Here is a 17,194-nt window from a genome sequence, read left to right on the forward strand (position 1 = left end):
TGAATATGAATAGTTTATATTTGAATTAGGAAGAGTTGGTGATGGAGTAATTTGAGAGTGCTAAGACACATGTATCATTGCAAATCAATTCGAAGGTCTGTTTACATTATTTTAAATTCGCGGTACAATTTAAAACTCGAGCGCCGGCAGCGCCCACTGGCGGCCAGCTCAACGGACGTCGGACGAACCTAGAGGACGAGTCTATTTCGCATCGAGTGTGTGGTCGGTCATAATTTAAATTTCAATTCTTGAAATTTCGATGAAATTTGACGAAATCATCATGAGTAGAGATGTCTTTGTGTATTTTCCGCCCATATGGAGTTGATATGAATGGTATTGGATGAACGAAAGGGTGGATTCGGTGAAAGCGAGGATGGCGCGTTGGACCGTTCCGTCGAAATGGAATCGCCCAAACAAGCTTCTGAAATGTTTAAGCGGCCAGTCGCTAATCGGTCATTGTTGGGAGAGGTTGTCAACAGGATGTGTCAGAATTTCACTTTGATGCATTTCGGTGTTTATTCGTGTTTCCGCAGTGCAAAGTTGCTTCATCCGTGTGGCCGCGTCGCGGGATCATCGCGGGCGATCGAAATCCGTGCCGCTTCGTCGCTGCAGGCTCCTGTTAGGTGAGTGACATATTTTCTGAGCATTGGCGTCTTAGGTAATGCTTATATCACTGGTGATAGAGGCGTCCCCCGGGGACGAATGGGGGCCATACGGGGACCGCAAGATATCGGCCGTTATTTCGGTGGGGCCCTTTGCTCCGGCCGCGGAACTACGGGAATCGTGCGGGTTGTTCCAAAATTAGATGCGTTGTCCAAGTGGGAGGCGCAAAGGGGTAACACGGGCATGTGTGTATGTATGTGCCGCATTTCGGGATTCTATTTTTATTTGACAAAAATCCTAATTGAAGCGCTCCGCACGCTCATTATTCCCACCGTTCGTTCGTTTTTTTTTTCGTATTTTTTTTTAATGCCAATTTTGGCATTGTTTGTTGTAATCGCAACGTTGCGGATATTTCGACCTGGCAACCGTGCGCAGCGTGTTATAAAAGATAGCATGATTTTGTATTATGAACACTTGGCAACTGGGTTAACGAAGTTGCCTCTCTCAACGATCTTCGTTCTTTTTTTTTTTGCTTTGCTCTCGTCTTTCGTTGATTTTTTGTTGTTCTCTGTTCCGGTGATTTTCTAAATTTCTGCGATGGAATTTAGAAGTTTTTTTTTCGTGTCACTGGGACAAGTTTTGCAAAATCGATTGCGCGGGGGGGCGCTGCACCTAGCCGAATCACCAATTTTCCCCGTCATTATGTAAGCTTACAAGATTCCCCCCCATAACACATGTTAAATGGCCAACGTCGTGAACGGAGAGAAAAAAAAGTTGGAAACTCATAACCTACCAAAAAAAACGTAAACAATTTTCCTTTATGGGATTCTTATAGGAATCGTCCAATGTCATCCTGTTTTTTTTTTGTTGGCTAGTCCTTTTGGATTATATATTTTTCTCGCGTGGATGTGCAGTGCGGTTCCTGTTGTATTTGTTTACGGAGAGCGAAGGCAAGCGATTTTGATCCTAACGGTCTGCACGATCTGACAACCTCGCCTGCACCTCGGTATGCGTCCTTTTCCCTCCCAGCCGTTCTTTCAATCGATTCAGTTCACAGCCAATCGCGAGCCAAGTACGCGATCGCGGGAGCCTACCAGAAACGCACGGTTGCCGCCTCGCGCATTTCCCGCCCGATGACAAATTCTTTTCCCTGCCTTCTCCAGCGTACACCTCTTTTTTTATAAACTCGTAGTACTACATCCAAAATACACACACCAACAAAAATAAACAACAAACAAATACAGATCATTCAAAGCAATACTTATGTATTTTATATATGATGCACAATCATCGCGGATCTCTTCTAGTGGGATACCAAAAATATTCTTCGAATGACGCAACACGTTAATTTAGTACTGTTATTTTGCGTCTTCATATTATATACGTTACTTTCTAACCTAACTTTTGCAATAAATCATTGCCGCCAGTGGTGCTAAGAATTTCCAGATTCTATAAATAATTAACGTGAAGGAAAAGAAACTTCAAAATCGTCCACTCTGGTAATATTCAACGAGAATCCAACTAATATTTATAGATTTGCTTTGTCCGTTTCTTCACTATTTCTGTAACAGGAATTTCATTCTTTTACTACTTCATCAGCTGATATTCATGCTCCCTTTAAACCACCTCCCTCTCTCAGTAATCAGAGGGGTGGCTCCCCTCGAAGCTACATGTAATATGATTTCAAAAACTGGAATATTTACATTTTGCCGGATTCCTATAAGAAAGTTTCTTTTGTATGTAAGATTATATCCTACCAAGGGAAAAATTTTAATTTTGTATAAGGCCAGTGAACCAGGAATTCCATTCCAGTAACTAATTGCATTTAGTACAATCCAAAAAATTAATTGCAAATGATAAATAACAATTCATAACGAGTTTACCACTACTATGCTGTATAAATATTGTGAAATATTACTTAAAGATGATTTAATAGTTTGCGTAAAAATTATTGAATATTAAAATTATTGATTTTATTGATAATAAAATTATACAATGAAATATTTAATAATTATTTTTATTAAAGTTTTGCTTCTTAGAGATACCAATTGTTGTATATTGTTTGTGTAGATTCGTGTAACTTTCATGTCTAGTCATAAAAATCTGGAATTTTCGTTACAGTAATTTGGTCTGGCTTTAAGTGAATCATCATACGTGTGATGTTGAATATAAAATTAAACCTGTCTTTACAAGTTTATAGTTCTTTATTTAATTTTATAAACTATCACTTTGAAATTGAATTTTAAAAATTCAGGGATAATATATCTAGTTATTTTTCCTTAATAAAGATTTTTTTAAATAAATATATATTTGTATTTCCTTCAGTTCAATTTCGGGAGGTTTTTTCATCTTTAGTACTGTTTACTATTATTGTAATTGGTATAATTAATCTTGTTAATCTATCAATTATATTGATATTATTTAATATTAGATTTTATTTGTATGTAAATATTTCAAACCTTTGTCTTCAATTTAAATCGTTTAAATTTAAATACAATACATTTTCAGTTTCATCCGGCGCCTACCACAATTCAGACCTATAAGATCCCACAGTAAATATACTTTATTGTTGTTACGTTATGAATTATTTTTCATATACAGATTCATTGTTTAAACAACTGTATCATGTTTTTTCTAACATTCAATTATTATTAAAATATACCTGTGTACATGCTATAAAATAGTGGCACGAAGTCTGGAAAATCCAGACTCGCATCTTTGGTTCACTGAGTTTTGCAGCTGGCCTTTCCTTAATGTATGTTTGTTCATTTTATACCTTATTTTACTGAGTGCCTACATATTATATATATTTTTACGTTGTATCAATTATAACTATTGTTGATTGTTTGCTTTCCTAAGTTTACCGAATGTTTGCACAATCCGACAATAAAACTGCAACGTCCTGTTAAATATTTGATTGCAAGTCGGGATTCGACGGCTTCCGAGTTATGTAAGAGAGAATTCAATAACATTTGTATCTGCTTGATTTACAAATTCGTATTTTTATTATTACATCTACCTACTACTACGTTATTGGTATATAGAAGAGTTCTCAGAAGTTGCCTTTTATGCAACCAAATGTTATAGGAATTTATTTCCGAAATAAAAGACGTAGTAAGTTTAATCTGATTCATTTATAGCACATGAATTATAAAATTATTTGAACGGTCACTACCAGTTTTTTTAATTTACTTAGTCTAAAAATAACTACAAAGTTATTTTTAGCCTTTGAATGAATTTAACGTATACTATTACTTTTTTTGATCAGAGAAAGCTAGTAAAAGTTGCTGTAATGGGATTTGGGATCTGCATACTATTTTTCCTCTACTTTTTTTTGTTCACTTGCATGAATGGCTTTGAACTGTTCCTACCTGTTTTTTTTTCTTTTCACATTGTAGTACAAATCAATATTCCATGAAATATGCTGCGGGGTTCCAATGGAGTTTCTATTGAATTTCAACAAGGAAAACACAAAAAAGCATTGCCTATATTTCTATAAATACTCGCTTCTGCACTTTAATTCACAATCATCGGTAATCTAAATACTTTATATTGTTATCTAAGGTAACACAAAAACTGAAATTACTCGGATATACTGAATTATATCAAATTATTGTACAAAGTATTGTAGGGGTGTACTCAATTGGGAAGTAGATAATAATAATCTTTTAGATAATCTTTTATTTCAGATATTAAATATTTATAAAATTTCTTGTTATGGATATTTAAATGTAAATAACAAATGTTTGTAAATGCAAGTCAACAAAAATAATTGTCAAGAATAATGAATGAATTGTAATTATCATGAATGCAAATTATTTTCAATTTGTTAGAATTAAATCGATTTAAAATATACCAAATTTTATTATATAATTTCTTCATTTTAATGCTATTGTTCAAATTCAAGATAAACTTGATATACATTTTATTTCTAATCTAATCATTTATACAAAACTAATATGAATTTCCATGAGATAAGTAAGTTTGTTATCAGTTTATTGACAAATTTACATCCGGAAAATCATTGCGGAAGGTTACTATATATGGAATAAGGTACTAAAATATTAAACACTCGTGTTTATTCAATTGTCCAAAGGCTACAAAATATAACACTACGTTTATAATAAAATGTATTCTTAGTTTGTGGATCAAAGGTATCGCACCCTTTATTGGTATGAAAATAGCCAGGGTATGGTAAAGTGTGTTACAAGTACCGAATGTTGTTTACGTAAAAATCCTTGAATTTATACCAATTTGGAAGTAGTAAATACAATTTTCAAAAAGATTATTTTCTACGTGTGTCTACAAGAAATGAAAATAAACATTTACATTTTATTAAGGAGAATTTATTTCCTTCAATCAATTATATTATGAAGTGTGATAACTTGATACTTTAGCAAATTGTCTCCATTCATCTAGTGCGCCATTCTCTTTAAGACCAGTTGGCAAAGGTTATGCAGTTGTTTCTAATATATATTTTAGTAGGTTTTCAATTTAATGTATCAAATCATCATCATTAGTATCTTTATATTTGTGAAATATCAGTTTACTCCATGGACACCAACCGGCGTGCAAGTTATTATTATTTTTATTACAAAAATAATTTTACTGCGAGAGCTTCCGATAATAATTATCCGAGGAGTGAGTATTAAACGTACAGTAAGCCGGATTTACTCCAAAGTCAACAGCCTGTTGGGTTACTCAATTAGCCATTAATTATTTTAATTATTTAGCTTGGTAGCACGGCATGCAGCTGGAATTAATGCCCACAACATAGAAGTTCCGAGCAACTTTATTGGTTCGTTCTATCGTTTAAAAAGTATAACCAAATACTGTAGTTGTTGGTGCGTGCGTTTGAGTGACAGTTATTTGCTATTTTTAAGCGTAGCTCAAAGGAGTTTTCGCCGCAAGCTTCAAAAGACTAGTCATATGATTATCGAACAACAAATTTAATAAATTATTAAATTCCACACTTATAACAACAACAAATATATTTTACGTCTGTTGCAGTGTTTTTCACAAGAATTTCCTTTAGGTTCTTGCGAAGTCCTCGACCTTTTCTCCGTTGTGCGAGTTGGAAAGCGCACTTGGGGAAGAACGTATTATAAATCGGAATTTGTTGGAGGACAAATGTTTCCATTCTAATTGGCACTTCAATCCGTGTATCAATAAAAATGCTTCCACTCATCAAAACCTGCTGCTAATAAGTACAATCCATCCCTTCGTCTACTGCTCAAAGACGACCTTCCACGCTTTTGTTCTTTCACTACTGAGCATGAAATAGACTTCAGATTGCAATTACCGACGCTGCCTCGGTTCAGGTCATTAAGCTAGCTCTTTGTCGATGGTCGGTAAGTTTATTTATAGTTTTTGCCAATTTAGATCTTTTGACGTTCATGCGTTTGCGACGAGTCTAATGCTCTTCCTTCTTATTTGATCAATCGAATGGCAGTTCCGTTTTTAGGCGGATGCCGATACCGTGAATCCCAGTTGCAGTGCGAAATGACATCCTCTCGGTAATTGCATTCTTCCCTTCTTGTAATAAGAAATTACAATGTGCGGCGATGAATCAGAAAAGCCGCCGTTGCGTGAAATCCTAATCGATCGGGGAAGGATATTGTTTTATAATCGATTTCTAAAATCCGTGGAATTGCGAGAGATTGAATTGTTCAAACATTGCATTTATATAGGTATGAAGGCAAAAATGTACAAACAATTAAGATAATTCTTAAAATAACTTTCATATTTTTAACGTTCCATGTCGAATGGATTAGATGCAGTTCTAATTCATAATAATATAAATCTTTTCATTTCACCAATAAATACATTCTTACAAAAGATAAGCAACATATGGAAGGGATCCTTAACATATTATAACAATAAATAACATAACAATATTAAAATTATTTTTTAAACTTAGAAAAGTAAGTTTTAGCTACAAAGAACGTCTGTCGGTCATTCAAAGAAATGTAGGAGTAAGGAAGTTAAAGTTTGATAAGTTACAATAGTTAAATGAATTTCACAGTGATTATTATCAACTCTAGATGTGTAAAATGGCAATATAAGAATATAGACGAGTAATGAGTCTTTATACTACACGTAAATATTGTAACATATGATGATCAATTGACAATTGTTATGGAAAATGGTTACTTCTATAGATCTTGACCTTTAATCGCACATTACACAAAGTTGAAGGCCATTCGCGTTTCAAGTTTTTTAACCTGTCTGAGATAATGTTTAATTTTTATTAAAGAGCTGTTGGTGTTATCTCGTTGAGAATTTTGGATTAATATTTTTTATACGTAGTGGCATATAAAATATAATAGAAAATGTAATCCGAGAATTGGAAGTTGCAATTAGAATGTTAATGCTAAATCATAGAATGTATACTTAAATCATACAGGTTAAGACCGCCTTCGCGCGAAAAAGTAACACAGGAAGTGTTACATAATGCGATTCATATGCATGAGTTTTAGGTGAAACCAGGTAATTTCATGACCATGCTTTAGCATCGTGCGTACGTTACTTACTAATGTCGGTTATTACGGTATATTTTGTTTTCATTGTACCCACTTCCCTGTGGCTATATAGCAGAGCTTATGATTAGGAACTGTATTTGGGAAAGGCGAGTGTGAGTAAGAGAGAGAGAGATCGAGGCCATAACACGGTACATTGTACCAGAAAGGTGGTGGTATACAATCTTCTATCTGGATGGATATTGTAATCGGTGCTGGCCAAAATAACCGGTGTTGTTTGGATATAGTATGGAAGGTTTGGCGGTTAAAGTTCTAAAGATAAAAGTGTGATAAACGAAGGGGAAGTTGCGCGGGATTCGCCGTGCGGTGGTGGGAAAATGTCGCAACAGCGCCGTAGTCGTCGCCGCCGTTGTTGGGGGAGGCGGGGCCGGTCCTGGTCTGTGGAGGGCAGGCGGCGACGTTGCCGTTCGCCTACTCTTTGGCTCCCATGCGTTGTGTGCGAGGTATTCTAACCGGTCTGGCACCGACCGGGTTCACCACATAGAGAGTGCTGCTAGTAGGCAGATATGGCATCTCATTGGTATTGCGCCATTAAATATTTGTGTCGCGGATTGTTTGTTGCGCTCCTCGCAGCTAGCTATCACTTGCCGGATACATGATGCTGTCGCAAGAGGAGGCCGTATGTAAGTTTTGATCTCCCCGTATCCTTTTTTTTAGGCAGTAACGATCCGAGGGATATTTCTCCATCCATAGTTGCTCCAGGGGACGACTCTTCACACAGGCACAAACTAGTAGATAGCACCCAGCCATACTCGCACACATACACATATGTCTAACTAAACCTGTTCGGTCGTGGAGAGAGAATGTTTCGGACCAGTTTACAACAACACACGTTTCTCTCGCCGATTTCCACCTGCGCAGCCCAACAACACAATGCCCAACTTTGTAGGCGCGTAACGAGATCTGAGCGCCGCCCAAGAAAGAGGGACCATCATCGCAATGAAAATCTGGACAGGCCTATTTCCGTCCTCTGAACGGACAAAAAGTCGCGGGGCATTCTAAAAATACCGGGGCGGCCGCAATTGCCCATCATAACCAGCTGATCATTTAGAAATCGCGGTATTGTTGTTAACGCTTCTTCTAATTGCGTTGTTGTTAAAGGAGACGACGCGACGTTGCCCGATCTGCAGAGATCAGCCTTTCTCTCTTTACCTCCGCCGCCGGTTTGTTTACGTCTGAAAAAACGTGGGCGTGTCGGATCAGCTGAAGCAGACACACACACCGCACGGCAAGCTCTTCTTTTTTATTGCGCGCCTCCCGGTATCCTTGTTGGATAGATAGGTGGATGGTCACATCCCGCCCCCGCCACCACGCCTCCTCTTCCCGAAAACCGGTGTGGAAAGAGGTGCTCTGGCTGCTGCTTCCACTTCTCGCGACTGCATGTTGCGTAAAAATAAGCTAACTGGATCGATAAATAACTCTTTTGTGTATTTGTGCGAGCGCAACTCGACGAGTACTCTTTACCATTTAAACCTCTCGCATACCTACGATGACATTTTTTACGTTTTCAAAAATTATTTTCTGATCAGCAGCATCTCCGCGGTTTCGGACGCGTGGGCAAATTTTCAATGCGTCAATGGCAATGACTCATCTTGCTCATTGCCTTTCACTCGATTTGCAAGAAGTCTTACAATACTGCCAACGCAATTTGCAAATCGGAAGTTGCTACTTGTTTTCGTTCTTCAATTATTTCTTTCTGCTTAACTAAATAAATTATCTTTATTAGCGACAAATGTGTTCTTTCTAACTATTTTTTTGCTCTTACATAAATTTAAAAAATCTTGTTATAATATATAACTTATTATATGAACTAGATTCTTATTGGACTGCTGAATTTTCAGTTTTATCTTCATGGGCATTATTTTTAAGATTGATATAATAATTACAAATATTCTGTCATAATTCCAAAATCATACCAGAATATTCACTTATAAATTACTATAGTAAGTACGAATGTACAATCAAATTTCAACTTAAAGTAATTCAAACAAAGATAGTACATGATTCAATTATTTTCGAATTTCTAATACGTGCTCTTTTGGCTAATCTCCAGTTATTGCTTTCTTTTTTTATTATGTACTTTGTACCTTCAACTTCTAATATTAATTAAATGAATTTTGTTTTATAGTTGATGTTGTACTTTGTACATATAACTTCATTTTTATGAAAGTATTGTTAAAGTTAATTTTCAATTATTTAAAAAGTGAATATGATCTTCAATTGCTTCACGGTATGTAATATAAAGTTAATTGCAATTGGTTTTATAGTTACTGGTAATTTTAATAGAATTTCCATAACTTCCGCATTAGCTTTATTGTGCTATGATGAAATGAATTCACATATTGGTTTTTTTTATTTTTTTCTATCATTTTTATAAAGTTATTGTCAGGATTCAAATTTCTTGAAAATTAAAATTGAATGCCTGCTAATTAATGGCTTTAATTAAGTTACAACATGTAATGTGAATTAATGCGGTAATTTTTAGTATAAAATTAGTTCTAGTTTTGATGATATTAGGTTAGTAATGAGTTGTTTTTCTTTTTGTTTTTAGCCGTTCAAATGTGATTTGAAATGAAACGTTTGCGTGACGAGACAGTAAAGGAAGGAAGCGGACCTCCAAGTAGCCTGTATCGTTCATCATTGCCAAATACGACGGGGTCATCGGGGCTCTCGTTCACGAGTGCAGGGACAGTGAAGGTAGTGGCGGAGGGAATGCAGTCGGGCATCTATTCATCAACACCGACCGTTAATTACGGGGCGATGCCAGCCGTCGCGGCGCCCCACGCGGGCAAACCCCAGGCTATGCAGCCCTTGGCGATGGGCGGCCACTCGCAGGTCAGGTCTAAGGGCGCTTCGCCTCCCACTGCCCCACCGCAGGGCCCTCAGCAACAGCAGTCTCCCGGCAACAGTTTTCAACGTCTCAAAGTCGAAGACGCGTTATCTTATTTAGACATGGTGAAATTTAAATTCAACGACAAGCCCCAAGTGTACAATGACTTTCTGGACATTATGAAAGAGTTTAAAAGCCAATCGATTGACACGCCCGGCGTGATCCAAAGGGTGTCCAACCTGTTCAAAGGTTACCCGGAGCTGATTGTTGGTTTCAATACCTTCTTACCCCCGGGCTACAAGATCGAAGTGCAGAGGAACGAGCGTGGATATGACTATCAGGTGTCTGTGAGTGTTCCCAGTCCAACTGGTACTTTGATGTCAGATCCCCAGCACCAAAAGCCGTCCATGATACTGAGCGGTTCTGGAACGATAATACATAGTAGTAACATGAGTAGCAGCATCAGCAGTATGAGCCAATCTCCCATTACTCCCACTCAGCAACCCCAGCAACAACAGCAACAACCACCACCTCAGCCACCACCGCAGCAGCAGCAGCCGCAACAACAACAGCCCCTTATAATATCGTCCCACGTTACCACCACGGTGCCGCCCCAAGCACCTACTAACACTCCCGTTATGCATTCGTCCTCCGGATACAATGCTACCTCAAACATTCACAACAATTCGACAGCAGCCCACAACGCACTAACACTTTCTGCCGCCCAAGCTGCCGTCACACAAGCCCTTCAAGGCGGTCACGTGGAGACCCCGCAAAATCAGCCGGTCGAGTTCAACCATGCCATAAACTACGTCAACAAAATAAAGGTAAAGATCCATTGAACTCTATTCAAATGTGCGCGCTCCTATATGAATATAATAACTCGATTGAATACACTGCTATTTGCATTTGAAGAATGTATGGTTTGTGAAAAGTTTTGTGAAAGAATTGCTTGTTATTCTTTCCTGAGGTTCATAGAAAAAAAAACTAGCATTGTGTATATGTGTGTGCATCTCCACATGATGAGCATACAAATAGGCTAAATCAGTAGTTGTCCAAACTGAAGCCACTGTTTGAAATAACAATGAACAAGTTATTTGCTTTTCGATTGAAATTCAACAATACCATTCAATACTTTCCAAACTACTACACCTAAATTTACTTTAAACTACAGCAGCACTCTATTTTTAATTTCATACCAAAATAAAATTCATCTAATATTATAATTAATTTATTTATAATTATAAATTAAAGTTTATGAATTATTAGATCAATTTATCTGCAGATTCTTAATATTCATAAAATAATAATACTAAAATTGAATATAATGGCTATTGACTTCAGTTTTTGCTCCAACTGAAAATGATAATATTCAAGTACGTGTCAATAATGGACAAAACAAATGATTTAGAATTCGATAAAATTGTTATCTATGTATTAATAGTATATATTTAGACCAATCAAATATATTTTGACTGACCTAAACAAATGATTACATAATCTAATAATATTATTGAAGTAGAACATAGTTTAAAATGATTTAAATTATAATCACTATATGGTATTACTTTTGACTACTATAATACAATAATGTTAAATGATACTGATAATTAAATAATCAGCAATCGAATACAAAGTCGTGATTCATAATAAAATGAATTCTACTGCGAATTCTACTTTTATTTCCCATCGACTTAATTTTCTCTATATTAGTTAGCCAAATGTAAGTAAGTTTATACGCAGATCACGCATAAATGGAAAGTTAACCTCTAGGATCGGCTAGTGCGAGATTAAACAGACGTTATTACGTTGTTCGTCATGTTCTTTATTTCTTCAACAGTTATGTATTTCTGTAAGTAAAATGATATAAAACTTATACTTAAAAATAAGAGTATAAGTTCAGCACATTTGAATAATGTATGACGAAAGTGCTTTCCATCGTTCTGCAAGTGGGAAACAAGTAGAATCACGATACGGAGCTGTAATGCAAATGAGACGAGCTATAAATATACAATGATCTTCAGAAAAAAGTTACTCAATATGGATATGCTTTTATTGAATATAAATATATAAAACATGATATGTATTGAAATATCAATTTTTAATGAATAATTGTTGCGCAAAAATTAAAAATACTTGGAGAAAACTATTTCAAGGTTTTTAAAACACGTTTTGACAATGTTTGTGAATGGCAGTTTGTTGCTTTCTAAGTTACGTTTTATTTTAAGAATATTATTAGTACGCGTTACGTTTGGAAGGAACTGCAAATAGAAATGTAATTTCATCGTAAACAGTATTTTACTATTAATAATATAATGAATTGCAAATATAACGGCTGTATATTACTGACATTCGTTATGTAATATGTGAACGACTTTTTTTTACAAATGTAAACAAAGATTTAAAGATTTGTAGTGTGTTTTCGTAGCGAGATGCTTGCAATTTATCTTTAGGAATGTCATAGGTTACGTTTATAATTATAAAGTTTGTTTATACAGTATTTAACTTTAATTAGTCTATTATGTCGTTCGAAATATACTAAACATTTACCGAAAATTACGAATTATATAATGTCAAGGATGGATTTATCATCTATGGATAATTAATTATAATTTAATTTGAATATTATTGTGATTATAATTATCTAGCTAGGTTCCATATAATTAATTGGACGTAATTAGTATTTGGGTTACATCGGAAATGTATTTATTGATTTGTATCTAATAAAAACAATTGGTTAATCAAGGAAATCGCCTATATGTTTGCGTGAATATGTGCCAGACAAATGTAATAGGAGTTAGTCATTCGTTTCGAAACAAATCCACGTTGTTGATTTTTTTGTACTTACTGTTCTGCTTATCTTGTGTCAACACAATGGTATCAACATATTGGAAACACTGTTATAAGTAGTGCTTTAATTTCGCGCGCAAACATTGAACAATATTTATTTTTCTTTCACAGAACCGCTTCCAATCACAGCCAGAAAAGTACAAGCGGTTTCTGGAGATTCTTCACACGTACCAAAAGGAACAGCGAACCCTAAAGGAAACATCCCAGAGCTCAAGCGGAGGAGGCAAACATCTCACCGAGCAAGAAGTTTATAGCCAAGTGGCGAAGTTATTTGAGAATCAGAGTGACCTTTTGGCCGAGTTTGGGCAATTTTTGCCGGACGCGACTAGTCACATTACACCAGCGCCGCTTTCTGATCATATGCCAAGCTCCAATGTTAAAAAGACTCTGCAAACAAGTAAATCGTACAGAGATCACATTCCGGAGAGGCATCTGTCCCATAAGCCTGGTCATATGTCTGTGCAGGTAAAAAGATCGCCGCCTTACCCGAGCACCATAAGGGAGGCCCCGCCTCCAAAGAAGCATAAAATGTCTTCGTGCCGGGACGTCACATTAGCAGAAGCAGGAAAATATGGTACATTGAATGAATATGCTTTCTTCGACAAGGTAAATTCTTTAATAGACTTTCGTTTGAAACATATTATTAACTATTGTATCCATTGTTTCACAGGTGAGGAAGGCGCTTCGATCTCAAGACGTTTACAACAATTTTTTAAGGCTGCTAACTTTATTCAATAACGAGATCGTATCTAAAAGCGAACTGGTGCAATTAGTAATGCCCTTTTTGAGTAAGTTCCCGGAATTAATGCGTTGGTTTCGTGAATTTGTCGGTCAGCATGACGTTGAGCCCGTATCTTTTAACAGCAACGCAAGACCTGACCGGCCTCTGGGCGCGGAACATGTCCATGACGTTGATTACTCGACGGCTGAACGTTTTGGCGCCAGCTACTGTGTAATTCCTCCATCGCAAAAGGGTCTTACGTTTTCTGGATGGACGGATTTGTGCCATGATGTTCTTAACAATGAGTTGGTCTCGTTTCCGACATGGTCGGAGGATAGTTCGTTCGTTGGTTCACGAAAGAATCAATACGAAGAATACATGTACAGGTGCGAAGACGAGCGATTTGAATTAGACGTGGTTATCGAAACAAATGCGTCGACCATCCGAGTTTTGGAAGGCGTTGCTAAAAAGCTGAACAGAATGAATGCTGAGGACGTGGCCAAATATCGCCTGGATGATTGTCTTGGCGGGTCTTCGCCGATTCTCCACCAGAAAGCTCTCCGGCGAATCTATGGAGAGAAAGCTCAAGATATCATAGATGGTTTAAAAAGAAATCCAGCAGTTGCCGTACCAGTGGTGCTGCGACGGCTCAAAGCCAAGGAAGAAGAGTGGCGAGAAGCGCAGAAGGGTTTCAATAAGATCTGGCGAGAGCAAAATGAAAAGCACTATTTGAAAAGTCTTGATTATCAGGGCATTAATTTTAAACAAAATGACACAAAGGCTTTTCGCTCAAAGAGCCTCTTTCAAGAAATAGAAACGATTTTTGAAGAAGTAAGTTAAAAATGTTTTTATCTTTAGTATGCACGGTAATAATTATTTGCTTCTTTTCAGAGAAATGAACAAAATGATGAAGGTCAAATCGATCCCATAGTTGGCCCGCATTTAGTGTGTGTCTACCGTGATCGCTCCATTCTTGATGATGCTGCCAATCTTCTCATCCATCATGTTAAGAGGCAGACAGGAGTTCAAAAGGGCGAAAAACGTAGGATTAAGCATATTCTGCGACAATTCGTACCCGACCTCTTTTTCTATCCGCGTCAGCAACTTAGCGACGACGAAAGAGAAGATGATGGTAAGACATTATCCTATTTTCTTTTTTATTACTATACTTTAGTAACACCTATTCTAATGAATTATTATTTTTTTTTTCAATTAGATGACAAGGAAGAAGGAAACGAAAGTCCCAATTCGAGTTCGTCTAGCAAAGAAGAAGTGAAGAAGAAAGGAAATTCAAGTCCTGGTAAATCACCTGTCCGAGCTAGCGGCGGTGATACTTCGGACACTGTTGATATTAAACCCGAGGAGCTGATCGATATCAAGGAAGAGGACATTAAAGTTCCACTGCACGCCCAAACAACTGACCCCGTAAGTGTAATCATGTTTCTTAAGTAGAACCTAAAAGCAACGTTGCAACGTTCATTCGTTATGTGCCGCAGTAAAATAATATAGTTTAATGAAGCGTGGAGGTTTGCATCTAAAACAAAGGACTGTTTATGGTGTTGTAACTTATCGTCGAGACGTCAACGTAATTTATTGCTTTAAGATTATGCGATGTATTTATTGAGAAGTCATTGTCTGCTGTGTATCTATATAAATACATTTTATAAAAAAATAATATAAACTATCAAAGTATTTAATTTAATATTTTTTAAAATATATATTAATATTTATTTATTTGTAGGATGAATCTTATACAGTCTTCATGGCGAGCAATAGTTGGTATCTGTTTCTTCGACTACATGCGATTCTGTGCGAACGTTTGGCAAAAATCTACGACCGAGCGGTGAAGTTAGCCGAAGAGGAGCGGAAGCAAAAGACCAGCAGGAGAGAGAGTACAGCAGTTGCCCTTCGCCTGAAGCCAAAACCTCAAATAGAAGTCGAGTCATACTACCCAGCATTTTTAGATATGGTTAAAAATTTGCTCGACGGCAACATGGAATCCAACTCCTACGAAGACACCTTACGGGAGATGTTCGGAATTCATGCCTACATCGCTTTCACATTGGACAAGGTTGTGTCGAATGGTGTGCGGCAGCTGCAGCATTGCGTGTCGGAGAGGATAGCCATCACGTGTATGGAGGTCTTCCAGAAGGAACAAAAGCGGGGCTCATGCGGAGGAGCGTGTGCGACGGCACACCGACGATTGCATCAGGAACTCATGTATCAACACACAATAGAGAGGGCAGTTCAAGATGAGAACTGCTTCAAATTGTATATTTATAAGCGTGACGGTCGAATGACAATCGAAATGATCGACACCGACACTGAGGAGCTCAAGAAATTCGAGGAGACTAAGAAATGGAGCACCTATAAAGAAAACTACGCGGACTGTACGAACGTAGAGTCAAAGCCATCTTTGCCTTTGTACCTCAGCAGGAACATGAGAAAATATAATAAGAAGAACAGTGGCAAACGGCGAAACAGTGTCGCGTGTAACGATAAAAACGGTTCAGGTAGTGTTGGTGGAAGTGGTGTTGGTGAGGACGACAATAACGGCGGGGATAAGAGGCTGAACTCTCTCGAGGAAGAGCTAGAGCGTAAACTCAATCAGAGGGCGCCTCCGGAGCGCGACCAAACCGAACACCGCGACTACGATGTATCCGACGAGACCCAGTGCAGATTTAATGCTGCCGATTCCAAAATTGTATATGTAGCTAATAAAGACAGTTTTCTGTATAAACGAAGTGCCTTGACCAGAGCCAAACAAGTAAGTTAATTTTAATACTTTTTTTTTACTTTTATTTCTTTAATAATGATTTCAATACTTCTTGATTTAACTAACAACAAAGCATTTATTAATACATCACAAACAAGAGAAAGAAAAATAGCTATTTTCCTGATTAAGATTATGCAAGATTGTTTCTTAATTAATATGAAAGTACGTTCATGACGTGCATTTGCATGCGTCAATGCTCGATGATGTCTACTTGTTCGGTAATTGTCTTCGTAGAATTGAAAATGTTTTTACTTGTAATTTTAATCGTTGCAATAACGTGAACAATAGATTTCGCAATAATTACTGTTGTAATCAATTAAAATTTTATAGAACTGTTTTAATTTGAAAAGAAAAACGATATTCGTTATACTTTAAAGAACAATACAAATTTGTTGGCAATTGAATGAATCTCGTTAGAAGCTAGGATATAACTAATTTTGTCAAAAGGTTAAACATTAACCTTTCAGATTATTGGTAAACTCGTCTCGTATTTCATTTGTTAATTATAGATTTACTGCATATAATGATATTACGAAGACAAAAATAATAAGTCTTGTAATAATAGTAATTATTGAAATAATGAATCTACTGTAAAATGTAAGTTATAAGTTTACACGTCTTGCATAATGTTAATAATGTCCAAGTACTACTAATCAACTAATCACATTCAATAATAACAACGAGCAAATGACCTTGTGATCTAAGTAGACCGTTTAATTATGAATTCTGTTATTTTTGAGAATTCACATAAGTTATAAAACATTTATTATTAATTGACCGCTTTTAACGCAATCGAACAATCAGTATTTCAGTTCATTGTTGGCATGGCAAACTCCAATCCAATGTTCATGAACCGTTTTTCTTTCTCTGTTTTC

At 36.6% G+C, this 17,194-nt stretch overlaps 1 protein-coding gene across 2 annotated transcripts in view; it reads left to right on the forward strand.

The window, feature by feature from the left end:
* The window catches only part of LOC108563151 (paired amphipathic helix protein Sin3b), a 19,701-nt gene continuing 2,507 nt past the window's right edge, over positions 1–17,194 (forward strand). Inside the window, exons 1-7 of one of the 2 annotated variants that reach the window (XM_017921748.1) lie at positions 1–623; positions 9,694–10,799; positions 12,934–13,428; positions 13,493–14,374; positions 14,435–14,675; positions 14,760–14,968; positions 15,285–16,310. In XM_017921748.1, the coding sequence (XP_017777237.1) occupies positions 9,714–10,799; positions 12,934–13,428; positions 13,493–14,374; positions 14,435–14,675; positions 14,760–14,968; positions 15,285–16,310 (3,939 nt within the window). In that variant the 5' untranslated portion in view covers positions 1–623; positions 9,694–9,713. Of the gene's footprint in view, positions 624–6,846; positions 7,766–9,693; positions 10,800–12,933; positions 13,429–13,492; positions 14,375–14,434; positions 14,676–14,759; positions 14,969–15,284; positions 16,311–17,194 lie in introns of those variants that run through there. The other variant, XM_017921749.1, reaches the window with a different exon arrangement.

Source organism: Nicrophorus vespilloides, unplaced genomic scaffold, assembly GCF_001412225.1.
Source record: "Nicrophorus vespilloides isolate i.1.1-1 unplaced genomic scaffold, Nicve_v1.0, whole genome shotgun sequence".
Taxonomy (NCBI): Eukaryota; Metazoa; Arthropoda; class Insecta; order Coleoptera; family Silphidae; genus Nicrophorus; species Nicrophorus vespilloides.